Source organism: Salvelinus alpinus, chromosome 30, assembly GCF_045679555.1.
Source record: "Salvelinus alpinus chromosome 30, SLU_Salpinus.1, whole genome shotgun sequence".
Classification (NCBI taxonomy): Eukaryota; Metazoa; Chordata; class Actinopteri; order Salmoniformes; family Salmonidae; genus Salvelinus; species Salvelinus alpinus.
Window position 1 is genome coordinate 47,171,199 of NC_092115.1, and position 13,708 is coordinate 47,184,906.

General features: G+C 40.8%; 1 protein-coding gene across 1 annotated transcript; it reads left to right on the forward strand.

Annotated features, from left to right (window-relative positions):
- Positions 1–691: 691 nt before the first annotated feature.
- On the forward strand, positions 692–8,899 carry LOC139560086 (ras-related protein Rab-8A-like). The gene is made up of 7 exons (XM_071376589.1): positions 692–845; positions 1,584–1,644; positions 2,070–2,130; positions 2,238–2,315; positions 2,466–2,555; positions 5,317–5,433; positions 5,571–8,899. The coding sequence occupies exons 1-7, from the start codon at positions 722–724 to the stop codon at positions 5,658–5,660; spliced, it is 621 nt and encodes a 206-aa protein (XP_071232690.1). The 5' UTR covers positions 692–721; the 3' UTR covers positions 5,661–8,899.
- The last annotated feature ends 4,809 nt before the right edge of the window (positions 8,900–13,708 follow it).

Here is a 13,708-nt window from a genome sequence, read left to right on the forward strand (position 1 = left end):
TCTCGCATGGAATAGCCTTCACTTCTCAGAGCAAGAATTGAGTGGCGAGTTCCAGAAGAAAGGTTTTGTTTCTGGCCATTTTGAGCCTGTAATTGAACCCACAAATGCTGATGCTCCAGACACTCAACTAGTCTAAAGAAGGACAGTTTTATCGCTTTTTTTAATCAGGACAACAGTTTTCTGCTGTGCTAACATAATTTCAAAAAGGTTTTCTAATGATCAATTAGCCTTTTAAAATGATAAACTTGGATTAGCTAACACAACGTGCCATTGGAACACAGGAGTGATGCTTGCTGATGATGGACCTCTGTAAGCCTATGTAGATACACCATTAAAAATCTGCCGTTTCCAGCTTCAATAGTCATTTACAACATTAACAATGTCTACACTGTATTTCTGATCAATTTGAAGTTATTTTAATGGACAAAAAAAATGCCTTTCTTTCAAAAACAATGACATTTATAAGTGACCCCAAACGTTTGAATGGTAGTGTATATATTTCTTTATATAAAAAGAAAAGTATCTGCTTTCACCCCAAACAGTAGGTGGCGACAATACCCTTTTTTGGGGGATGTCATTGTAAATAAGAATTTGTTCTTGACCGACTTTTCTAGTTAAATAGAAATAAATAAAACCTTAAGAAGAAGAAACGTCCGTGACCCGGAACTACTTATTTATCCTTGCCGGCTTCACAGCGGGTGGGATTTCCGCAATATCAAGTATGGCGAAGACATACGATTATTTGTTTAAATTACTGTTAATCGGAGATTCTGGTGTCGGGAAGACATGCGTGTTGTTCAGGTTCTCAGAGGATGCATTTAACTCCACATTCATCTCCACCATAGGTAGGTGTGACTTTGGTTAGCCACACAATTTCATGTTTACAAAACGTCTCATCACCACATAAAGCAGCTAGCTTATTAGCCTTTGATTATTGAGTAACGGACTAAATAAAGTTAGTTAGCTAACATTCTATAATCACATTGATTAAAGTGTAAAGTTACAATGCCATTGACGTTATCTGTAGTACATAGCTATATCTTATCCAAACATTTAAGCTATCATTAGCTTTACAGCTAGCTAGTTAAATTTAAGTAGATACTGTAGATTGTTAGCCTGTTTTTTTAACTTTATGAACTTTCTATAGTTTACTAATTGTTAGCGCCAGTAGATAACATCAGCTATCTTTAAATCCGCCAGCTAAATCCAAATGTTAGTGTAGCTACGGGTCAAATATATTTCTAACTAACTCAAGATAGTTCATCTGTGTCGTTTATAGCGGGAGAAAATGAAACATAGTGGGCAGTAACATGTATTTGCATATTTCCGTTAGAGAGCTTCTTCTGTGAAGTGGGCGTGTGCAGAACATAATTCATGGCGTATTATCCAGCTAGTTAAGAATTCGGCTAGTTTACCCTGGATGCTGTTGATGCCACATATCATAAACATGAACCTTTTACCTTTTTTATTGTATAGGAAGTTGTAGATGTAACTGTATGCTACTAGAGATGAGTCATACCTAGCCATTAAGCACAATAGTATCTAATTTCATATTCCCTGCCCCTTTTATTATTCTCCTGTAGGAATTGACTTTAAAATTAGAACAATAGAACTAGATGGCAAGAAGATAAAGTTACAGATATGGTAAGTTGTGTCCTTTTCATGCACTTCTCCTTGAGCGTCGACTGCTTTTCATACAGAGAGAATGAGAAGGGGTAGGCTACGCCCCGAAGGATTTTGCCTTGCAGTTATTTTTATTTATTTAACAAGGCAAGTCAGTGAAGAACAAATTCTTATTTACAATGATGGCCTACACCGGCCAAATTCAGACGACGCTGGGCCAATCCCTATGGGACTCCCAATCACGGCCGGTTGTGATACAGTCTGGATTCGAACCAGGTTGTCAGTAGTGACGCCTCTAGCACTGAGATGCAGTGTCTTAGATCACTGTGCCACTTGGAGCCCATACAGAGAGAATGAGCGTTGTATAGCTAGGTAACTATCCTGGAGGATATGAATAATGTCCATGTAATTCAGCTGATTGTTGTCCTCTGATGTGTCTTTTGCAGGGACACAGCAGGACAGGAGCGTTTTCAAACAATCACAACAGCATACTATAGAGGAGCAATGGTGGGTAAACACATCTTTCTTCTTCCTCGAGGCATTGACTCAACATTGAAGATTTTATTTCCGGTTTTCCATCCTCTGACGTTTCATTGTCTTGCATCTCTCTGCAGGGTATCATGCTAGTCTACGACATCACCAATGAAAAGTCCTTTGAAAACATCAAGAACTGGATACGTAACATAGTGGAGGTATGTTTGCTTACATTTCTATTGTATGATATTCTATTCTAAATACGACCCAGATACTGACTGACTAGTAGTTCTCTAGTTTAATCTGTCAAAGTCAACAGTATGTAGTATTTGTATCCTAGTATTAAACCACTTTTGTCTTCTCCATAGCATGCATCGGCTGATGTTGAGAAGATGGTCCTTGGTAACAAATGTGACATCAATGACAAACGGCAGGTGTCCAAAGAAAGAGGAGAGAAGGTGAGTTTTGCTGCAATCATGTAATGAATCACAAGTTCAGTTCTTCTGGTTGTTACTGTACAGCCTAAATGGCTTGGATGATGTAGAGCAGTGGTCACCAACCTTTTCTCAGTCAAGATCACTTTTGCAGTCAAAAAGCAAGCTGAGATCTACTGCTTTTTTACATTAACCTCACACAAACAGTTTTTTAGTAATGAGGTTTGGGCAGTAGGCCTAATTCACAGCATATTGGCTATATGATTGGCCTGCCAATATTGTTATGGTCAAATCACGATGTCAGTGATCTTCAGGTCAAAAATGCGGCGCTCTAGAAAGATGCCTGAGTTTCCGAATTGGATGCCCGTTCAAAATTATTTTTGCCAACCGCTTCTCACGGTCCCTGCTCTCTCCTTCCTTTCCTCCGGTGAGACTGACCAGAGAGAAGGGACACTGTCTTCCACCTGATGGTGAAACTCGAGTCGCACCGCATCTGCCTCTGCCTCATGCACAAATTCCTGTTGTTCCTATGACCAGAGAAAGTGAAATATTCCTTATTATTAAAATCGACATGACGAGCTGCTAATAATAATTAAACACAAGGCTATCAATTCTTGGCTACTCATTCATTGCAGCTGCAGCCCGAGCGGAAGTACGAAGAAGCGCGTTTTGTAATAGTGTTGAATAAAAACTGTGACAGTCCTGAATATGAACTTAAACATGAACTCACTCATAAAAACAGCAGCTCTTTGCTGAATTCGTTGACAGTCTCTCTGTAGTCATGGTTTTAAAAGTTGTTAAATCTTACGCAGGTTAGTAGCCTATTAAACTTGGCTGTGGCCAGGGTCATGGAAGCTCTGTAGCCACGGTGATTTGAGCTATCTGATTGGGCAGGACTTTTGAATCAAGTTCACCTACCGGCAACAGCTCAATACGATCGCGATCGACCGGTTGGCGACCACTGACGTAGAGCATTGTGGCCTGCCATGTTGTGTAGGTACATAAAAAATAAAAAAAATGATAGAAACTGACGATAGTAACTAGGATGACGATAGTAACTAGTAACACACACATGACGATAGTAACTAGGATTGACGGTATCCAGATTTTCATGTCATCATACATCCTTCTCTCATCCCAGGATTTACGGTATTACCGGCTTAGTACACAAGGGGGCGACAAAAATGCAAAAAAAGACCATTGGTCGTCTATACCAGAATGCTAACATAATTAGCACAAGTAATAGTGAATTTCCATGGAGACTGCTTGCTAAATATGTTATCAAATGAAAATAAACAAATTGTAATGACAGGCAATCAGCTCATAAAGTTATACATAAATAGGTAGGAGCTACCAAATGTCTGCTTGTCTGAAGGAAGAACTGTACTGGCTCTGGTGCAGCATGTGCACACACTGTGTCTGTCTGTCTGGAGTGGCTAGGGCAACAGGCCTGCCTGTTCTGGTTAGAGAAGAGGGTGGAGGAGCAGACGGGCCAAGAACAGAGAGGAGAAAAAACACAAGAAAATCAAGATAGCAGTGGCAGCTGTACATATAATTCATCCAAAGGGCTTTGACTTCTCAAACACGGCAGAAAGATAACACTATATGATGCCTCGTCTCCTTTTACTCCCCCCCCCCCCCCCCCTCTTCTCTGACCAGAACGGGCAGGATTAGTCAACGCGTCTAAGTTTAACTTGCTAGTTAACACAGAATTCTGTGTTTGTCACGCAGAAAAAAAACGGGACTAGCTGATCGTAAAAGCTGATCTAAAATGCTTCATATTGTAATTCCTGCTCGACACATTTTTGCTTCAGTTGCACTTCTCCGCTCTGGTGAGAATTCACGAACAGGCATTCTATCAGCAGACCACGCTCTGACTGATGTGTAGCTGCTTTTCTCTGGTCTTTTCTAGGTGTATCCTACTTTTCTCCTGTAAAATGCAAGATTAACTTTAAGAAATACATTAGGAAATGTAACTGGCTACATTCTTTCTATGGAAAACAGAAATATGATGGCCATGCATCATATTTGCCAAAAGAGCTTGCTTTTTCATTCTAAGCTCATTTATTTGTGTGGCTGCCAGCCATATAGCGCTGCAATTCTGTTGTCATCTGATGAAAATGAAGCTATTTTCTGCCGAATGTGTTGCACTAATGTATTCTCTGTGAAAGAACTACCGTTGCACGCCCCTGATCACTCTATTGAAGCAAGAAAAACACTGACTTTCAATATAAAATGTGACCCGTCAATACACAGCTGGACTCACCTGCTACTACTTTCTCCCGTTTTGCTATTTACAAACAAACACTTCATTGGCTCAACTGTTCTGGTGAACTACGATAAGCTTCATAATGTAAAATAATGTGACCGGTGAAATAAAGAATGCTATCTGCTTTATCTCCTAATGCACAAGTTGACTGCAGGTATTTACTTAAGTAGCTACAAATCTTAAAATGTATTGAAAAACTTGAGATAAATAGTTTTGACTGTATTCAAAAAACATTCAGTGGCTATTTCCAAATACACCAGTATATGGCATACGGCCCAAGCCTAATAGTAACATTAGCCTGGTAATAACCACTGAAATCATTACAAAACCAATGGAAAACAAAGGCTACAGTTTCAGAAAGCATCAGATATGGCAAAATTGATGGATAGAGGAATTATCCCCCACAACTTTCCGCGGCAAGGCAGGGCGAACCTCCAGACTTCGTTGAAGACACGGGCAAAATAAATCCTGATGTGCCTGATGTAGAGTCAAAGCATTACTCCCTTCTTTTCTCAGCTGGCGTTGGAGTATGGTATCAAGTTCATGGAGACCAGTGCAAAGGCCAATATCAATGTGGAAAATGCCTTTTTGACACTTGCACGAGACATCAAATCGAAGATGGACACAAAATTGGTGAGTTCAACCTCCCTTTCTTCCACTTTTCCATATGAACAATAGATTATAGTTCAACAATGACTTAGGTTTTAAGAAGGAACTTTAAGAATGTCAACATTTTTTTTAAAGTTTCAAATAAACTGTCTTTGTTCCAGGAGGGCAATAGTCCCCAGGGGAAAAGCCACGGGGTGAAGATCTCTGAGCCCCAGAAGAAGATCAGCTTCTTCCCCTGTGCCCTACTGTGAGGACCAGACCAAGCTTTCATCCTAAATGGAACCCTATTCCCTATTTAGTACACTACTTTTGACCATGGCTTATAGGGCTCTGGTCAAAAGTAGTACGCTATGTTGAGAATAGGGTGCTGTTTGGGCCTTGCCTGCCCATCCCTGGCTGGGGCGCTGACTAGCTGGACACAACTGGACTGTGCTTGCTCCCAGCACCCCCTCTCCTTCTACCTATTTTCTTCAACCTGTCCCAATTCGCTCCCAACCTCTTCCCCTTGGACCTAACCTTTTAGATGTTTGTGCATCTGAAGTGTTTGGATAAGCAGTTTAGTGTTGGAGCTTCCACCATATTGTTTACACCTTACAGATCTGAACATTGAAGACTTAGGACCAACGGGAATTGGTAGGGAGAGAATTGGGAATTGCCTCCCTCCCTGTCCTCCTCTCCAAACATCATGCTCAAGGGCAGGTTGACTACTCCACGTCTCCCATTCACAACGTCCCCATGATACCTGGTGATGCTGCAGTTCTTCCAGCTCGCTCACCAAGCTCGAGTTTCTCTCTCCGCGAATTCAGACAGACTGATCAACCGGTGAACCACTTGTTTTTCAAAACTTTGTTCAAATATAATTTCACACAAAAGATGGACTCTTCCTTCCTTCTGTTTGACATTGGTCTCTCTACGTATATAAAAATTTTCACACTCACTCACCTGGATGCACAACTGCCAAAGTTGGAGCCCCACATACTTCCCTGTTAGAGTAGCTTGAATAACCTCAGAGGTTTGGGTTAGGGAACATGATGTGGATCTTTAGATGATTTTTACTCCCTAGCCACATTGTTAACATGATCCAGATTCTGATAGGCTTTTTTTGGTTTGATGGAACAGAGTTGTTACATGAATGATGAAATATGCCTTGAAGATGCACAATCTTTCAGGAAAGAGTGATGCCTAAATCCTTTGATTATTCAGACTAAAAGAAAGACACAATTTGTTCAATTTTGCATTCCATTCTGTTTTCCGTTTAAGACGATCATTTAGTGCTACAGTACTCTAAACATGAGATGTTTGAATTGCAACAAGCCGCTTTCTCTGAATGTTCTTGTGCTGTAGCTATTCCACTGTTGTTTGACTTGTTTACTGCCAGTCCCTGGTCTTTTTTCTTCCGGCTTGAGAACGTTCACACACGAATGTCCTTGAAGGTTTACCTCTTAAGACAAGGCCCGGGACTACATTCCAGCTCTACAGTGTTTCTTCTCTAGAACACTATTGTGTCAAATTTGTTGAAATGTAATATTGTACAGAGTTGACACTTAGGAATTAGGTTGCCTTTTCAGACGCACCCATAGTGTGTTTTGTTTTCAGTCAGGGCAGCACGGCAACAACATCCATTCATGAGATCTGGTTTATCCCCAGCTGTATGACATCTCTGAACAGGGGTGTGTGTCTGTCTGTCTGCTAGTACAAACCGCAATGTTACAGTGTGGACAGACAAACAAACAGGTTCCAATCCTTGCACTTTACCAGTAACCTGTGTGTAGTCTGTGCCAAGTGATTATTTCGCAATACAAGACGAGCATTTTATTTTGGTTGGATTATGGCATTTCTGATCTATTTGATTGGATTATGGTAATGAGTGGTAGATACTTTGTCCATACCTTAGATAATACATGAATTCTATTAGACAATTATTGCACCTTTTTATAACTGGCTTTCTATCCTTTTCTACTTTTAATTTGTGTTCTACGGTTTAGGGCCTGTGTTCACAAATGTCTCAGAATATGAATGCTGATCTAGAATCAGGTACTCCCTCTTATTTGTTATGATTTAAAAGGCAAAACTAATCCTAGAATAGCATTCCTGCTCTGATACGCTTGATACATGCGGGCCCTGGCATCAGTAAAGAAATCCTACATTGTCATGGTGGTTGTTCCAACAATAATTTGTTATGGTATGGTGTTTACAGTTGCAGTTGTATGCTTCTGCCCTGACAGATTTGAGTATACTCCGTATGTGATGATCTCTTGGCTTATGAAGTCAAGTTAAAACCAGTCAACTTCACCAAGTTTTTGGTTTGTTGTGGTATGTCCTCTGTTTTGTTTGTCCTTTTGGTCAGAACCTTGTCTGACAGCTAGGTGGCACCATATCACCAGCTGACACTGTTATAACATGGGAATAATACATTGCGTGTTCTAACAGCAAGAACATATCCTTAGTATGCACTGACAATTCCATTAAGATGCTGTGTAATGTTTTGGAAATGGAAGGAAAAATGTGCATGTGTTATGTAAAAAATGTTGCTTTGTTGATCTATACCATCGAGTCCTCTTTACCACAGACTTTCCAGTTTTCCACTTCCTGTTATTTTACATGTCTGGGTGCCAGTCTGTTTGTGCTATCATGCCAACTCCTTTATCCTAGCCTGCACTTATCTATATCTACAACTGTACTGGGACCTAATATTGCACCCTCCTCTAAACCACTTAATAATCACTAATACTCAGTCTTTTCCAGTTTGGAGCAAGCCTGATCCCACATCTGTCTGTGCTCTTGTCAATTCCATGACTGTCATTGTCAAGCCATTGCAAGTGTTTGACATGAGAATTCCAGGAGTTGGCAAGAGAGCAGAAACAGGCTTTCACCCAGCTAGTTTGAAGCTATGCATTATGACATTTGGACCTCTCCATTTTTGTGTATGTCTGTTATTTTGAGAGTTCTATATTTGTGAAATGGTTGTCCCACATATGTCATACATTCTTCCTTTAAAAACCTGTCTCTTGATGTGAAACTCGATGACGCTCTTATTGAAAGAGTATGGACTTGTTTGTCTTGCCTTGAGCCAAGCATATGACCAACTTATACTTGTTTTTCCCCTTCTATTTTTGGTACTTTGAATGCAATGATATGCTAGATTTTTAGTGATACTGAAGATGGGTAGACCCAGGTTGGCACAAAGGAGAGATTACTGTTTTCTTTCTTTTGGTAGCTTTAATCTAACAGTAAAATGTGTTATCCATCTCTCCTTGTTCTTTCTGTCAGTAAAGGTGTGAATTCTGATTTTCTCCATTGACATCAATGCATGACTAAGTGAAAATGCCGGATTAGGAAAAGTTAGGATTCACCCCTAAATGCATATCAAGAGCACATTTTCATTCCATTGTCGATTGCGAGATACACCGGGAGAATCAAATAACGTAAGTTACATTTTGAAAGAAACTGTTGTAAGTACGTCATGTAAAAAAATAAATAATAATGTCTACTTTAATTGTACTGTACTTTCTAAAATCATACTGAAATTGATCTGCAGTTTTGGAGATATCTGTGCTTTTGATTTAATATAATAATATTCTTTAAAAAATTGTGATTTTGTATTTATTTTATTTTAAATGACTGTTACAGGCCTTATTTACTGGAAACTAAACGGGGGAGGGGATGACCAAAACAGGGAGGGACTACCTGAACTTTTGGTTGTTCTCTCTCATTTTCATTGCAAAACCTTTGCCTATGGTGTGTGTGCACTAATGAGTGACTACATACATTGTGGATAGGGACTATTGAGTGTCTGTTGAACAAATGAGTTTACAATGGAGTGTATATGCGTCCATGACACAGATGCCTCTCCCTCCATTACTTCTCTATGGTTCAGTGAAATATCGCGGCAGATGTTTCTATAGGCTGCTGTAACTGAGCCCCGGTAGACGAGAATACAAATCTACTGTTGGTCATCATAGTTAAGGAGCCCAATCCTGATAGCTATAGGAGTTAGATCTTTGTAATATACTATTTAGCTGCAATAGCAGGTCAGCTGCCAATGTACTTGGATAAAAACACAAGACTCTGGGCTGGCCTACATTGCCATGAAGAAACAAGAAGGCCCACACATACAACATGTTCATACAACATAATTTAGAGAATGTTTACAGTGCGTTCAGAAAATACTCAGACCCCTTGACTTTTTCCACATTTTGTTACATTACAGCCTTATTCTAAAATGGCTAAAATAAGAAGGGTTTTCATCAATGTATACACAATACCCCATAATGACAAAGTAAGTTTAAAAAAATGTTTGCAAATGTATTGAAAATAAAAAACATATCTTATTCACATAAGTAATCAGACACTTTGCTATGAGACTCTAAATTGAGCTCAGGTGCATCCTGTTTCCATTGATCATCCTTGATGTTTCTACAACTTCATTGGAGTCCACCTGTGGTCAATTCAATTAATTGGAAATTGTTTGGAAAGCACACACCTGTGTAGCTAAGGTCCCCTAGTTGACAGTGCATGTCAGAGCAAAAACCAAGCCATGAGGTTGAAAGAATTGTCCGTAGAGCTCCGGGACAGAATTGTGTCGATGAAAAGATCTGGGGAAGGGTACCAAAACAGTAATGCACCATTGAAGGTCCCCAAGAAAACAGTGGCCTCCATCATTCTTAAATGGAATAAGTTTGGAACCACCAAGACTCTTCCTAGAGCTGGCCGCCCGGCCAAACTGAGCAATCTGGGGAGAAGGGCCTTGGTAAGGGAGGTGACCAAGAACCTGATGGTCACTCTGGAGAGGGGAGAGCCTTCCAGAAGGACAACTGTCTCTGCAGCACTCCACCAATCAGGCCTTTATGGTAGAGTGGCCAGACGGAATACACTCTTCAGTAAAAGGCACATGACAGCCCGCTTGGAGTTTGCTAAAAGGCCTCAGACCATGAAAATCAAGATTCAACTCTGGCCTGAATGTCAAGCGTCACATCTGGAGGAAACCTGACACCATCCCTACAGTGAAGCATGGTGGTGGCAGCATCATGCTGTGGGGATGTTTTCAGTGGCATGGACTGGGAGACTAGTCAGGATAGAGGGAAGATGAACGGAGCAAAGTACAGAGAGATCCTTGATGAAAACCTGCTCCAGAGCACTCAGGACCTTTGGGGTGAAGGTTCACTTTCCAACAGGATAACAACCCTAAGCACATCGCCAAGACAACACAGGAGTGGCTTCTGGACAAGTCTCTGAATGTCCTCGAGTGACCCAACCAGAGCCCGGACTTGAACCCGATCGAACATCTCTGGAGAGACCTGAAAATTGCTGTACAGCGACGCTCCCCATCCAACCTAACAGAGCTTGAGAGGATCTGCAGAGACAAATGGGAGAAACTTCCCAAATACAGGTGTGCCAAGCTTGTAGCGTCATACCCAAGAAGACTTGAGGCTGTAATCGCTGCCAAAGGTGTTTCAACAAAGTACTGAGTAAAGGTCTGAATACTTATGTAAATGTTATTTCATTTTTTATAAATTAGCAAAAAAATCTAAAACATGTTTTTTGTGTTGTAATCATGGGGTGTTTTGTGTAGATTGATGAGGGGGAAAAAACTATTTAATCAATTTTAGAATAAGGCTTTAACCTAACAAAGTGGGAAAAGACAAAGGGTCTGAATACTTTCCGAAGGCACTCTAGATAGATCCAAGGTGGACTCCAATGTAATTCTTCCTAAAGTGTATTTTTCATTGCTAGTGTTTATGGCATACTCTTTAGTCTTCATATCCTATCCTATGGAAGGTACTTTGGGAATAAAGACAACATACATGTTAGAAAACAGCTTTTTGACTTACCTGGCTAAATAAGAACTGTACAGGAAACCTGGACTAAAAAAGCATGCTCAATGGATCGTTTGTTATCCAGGACTGGGCTAAATCTGTGTATGAAAACCAGCCCTCAAAATAACAAGTATGAAGTTATGGCTCGTTATTTCCCCATTATGTATCAGGAAAAACTCATGGCTCTAACCAGTGGTGATTTTAGTATGTAAATCTTGGTGGGGAAACCTCCCCCCCAAATGTTTTTTGCACTATAATGGTGACAAACAGTGCCCACAAACTGTTAGGGCCTACATAAAGCTGTCCCAACAGCAGAGTCCCAACAACGTATCACTGCTACACCTGGCTATCAGTGGAACCTTGTCTGGCAGTGAAACAGTTCATTCAGCCTCATTTGCTGCCTTTTAAAAAACATAGCCACTATGGCTGACTTGCTTAAACAAATATGGTTTCTGCTGACAATTGAGATTTACAAACTATGGCATAAGGGGACGAAGAGCAGATAAGAGGCAATCCGTAATTTTGATTAAGACATTAAAGAGTGAGCTAGGAGAGACGTAGTCAATATAGCTATTTGTTCAGCACTTTTGAAATGTACAGCGACATAATTCAGAACATGGGCAGTTCTTACAGTGTTCTCCCTGTACACCAGGTCAGAACCGTGAGATAAATAAAGGTTTGATGTAATTTTACCTGTGGCCAATAACCTTGTTCCTTCGTGGATCGACACTTCTAATGTAACTCTATGGCAGCACCCAAGGGGCTTGAATTTTCGAGCTCTCCCCGTAGATTTTACGGTGACGTAATGTCCCCATGAGTGATAGAACACTGAGCTAATCACGGCGCTACTAGAAGACATTAACAACTCCTACGCTCTGTATTTTCCACCGCCTGCACCATCACCACAGAGATCACTGAGCTAGGCTGCATTTTGGAGTTCCCTTACTCAAGAAAGCGACAAAAGAGACCATGTTTATTAACTCAATGTTTTATTGATTTTTGTTTAATTGTTTGCAAACTGATATGTGATACGTATTAATGTCAAAATAACATGCAAAACAGGCAACTTTTTGAATGACGGGTTGCCACTGGCTCTAACTATGAAGGCACTCTGCACACCAGACAGACCTGAGGAAGTCTGGTGTGCGGAAAATCTCACACACCATCCGCACCTTGTCCTCCATCTGCTCATTCCGCTTCAGCTTGTTTAGGGTCTTCTCCAGGTCAGACATACACAGGAAGTTATTGTTGAAGTCTGAGAGGAAAGCAGGAAGAACAGAGTAAGCTAGGTAGTCTACTAGTCTCAAGGACTTTGTCTGTTTTCACTTAGCCAATATGTATGCACTAAGTCCTGGTTTGATGTCGTGACCTTTGTTGATTGTTTCTCTTCAATGAGGTTGTTAACCCTGTCAGTCAGGCCACAGAGGTGATGAAAGGGTCTAATCAACAATTGTGACTAGAAGCTGTCATTGTATAATACTGTATATGATGTATGACTGATGACTATGTATGATGACTAGGTTGTTTACTGTATCATATTTCCATGTTCCTGAACATAACCAACAAACCTCATATGAGAGAAAAGGCCAGTTCACACGCTTTTACTTTTTTTTCGTCCAGTAGCTAAGCCTTTCTGAATGGAGCTTTCCTGCATTTTCTTTTATGAATGAATGGCTGAAAATGTTAATTGACCCATGACTGTGGTCTCCGCTCCACCGCCTGCGGTGAAACATCTTTATCTGTCATCGCCGGTTAATTAACCGGTATGGTTCCACAAACCATACAAGGCCTTTTTTTGTACAGCCAGGCTACATGTACACTGAGTGTACAAAACATTAGGAATGTTCTTTCCATAACATAGCTTTCACCTCCTCAGTCTATGATCCCTTATTGATGTCACCTGTTAAATCCATGTCAATCAGTGTAGATGAAAGGGAGGAGACAGGTTAATTAAAGAAGGATTTCTAAGCCTTGAGACAATTGAGACTTGTGTATGCGTGCCATTCAGAGGGTGAATGGGCAAGACAACAGATTGAAGTGCCTATGAACGGGGTATGGTAGTAGGTGCCAAGCGCACCAGTTTGTGTGAAGAACTGCATTGCTGCTGGGTTTTGCACGCTCAACTGTTTCCCGTGTGTATCAAGAATAGTCCACCACCCAAAGGACATACAGCTGGCCAGTGGTTGAAATAGGGTAATTGATAAAAGAGGCCACATGAGGCTGACACTTTGTGTAGAGCACTAGATGGGCTACAGTTAGTCAACTGACAGTCCAGTACAACATTGGTGCCCAAAGACCCATAAAAGAAGGCACAACTCGTCTTACCTTGACACAAATGGGGTATGGCAGCTGACGACTTGAGTTCTACTTCTTTCAGCACAAAACAAGAAACTGCCTGGTATGATGAATCCCGGTTTCTGCTGTTTCACGCTGATGGGAGGACTAGGGTATGGAGAAAAGGCTGCTAGTGGTGGTGTGGGTGT

Excerpts from the sequence above, each read along its gene's own strand:
- LOC139560086 (XM_071376589.1), top strand. The coding sequence starts at position 722 with ATGGCGAAGACATACGATTATTTGTTTAAATTACTGTTAATCGGAGAT. Across the intron at positions 2,131-2,237 it reads CATACTATAGAGGAGCAATG|GGTATCATGCTAGTCTACGA; the intron begins GTGGGTAAACAC and ends ATCTCTCTGCAG. Across the intron at positions 2,556-5,316 it reads CCAAAGAAAGAGGAGAGAAG|CTGGCGTTGGAGTATGGTAT; the intron begins GTGAGTTTTGCT and ends TTCTTTTCTCAG.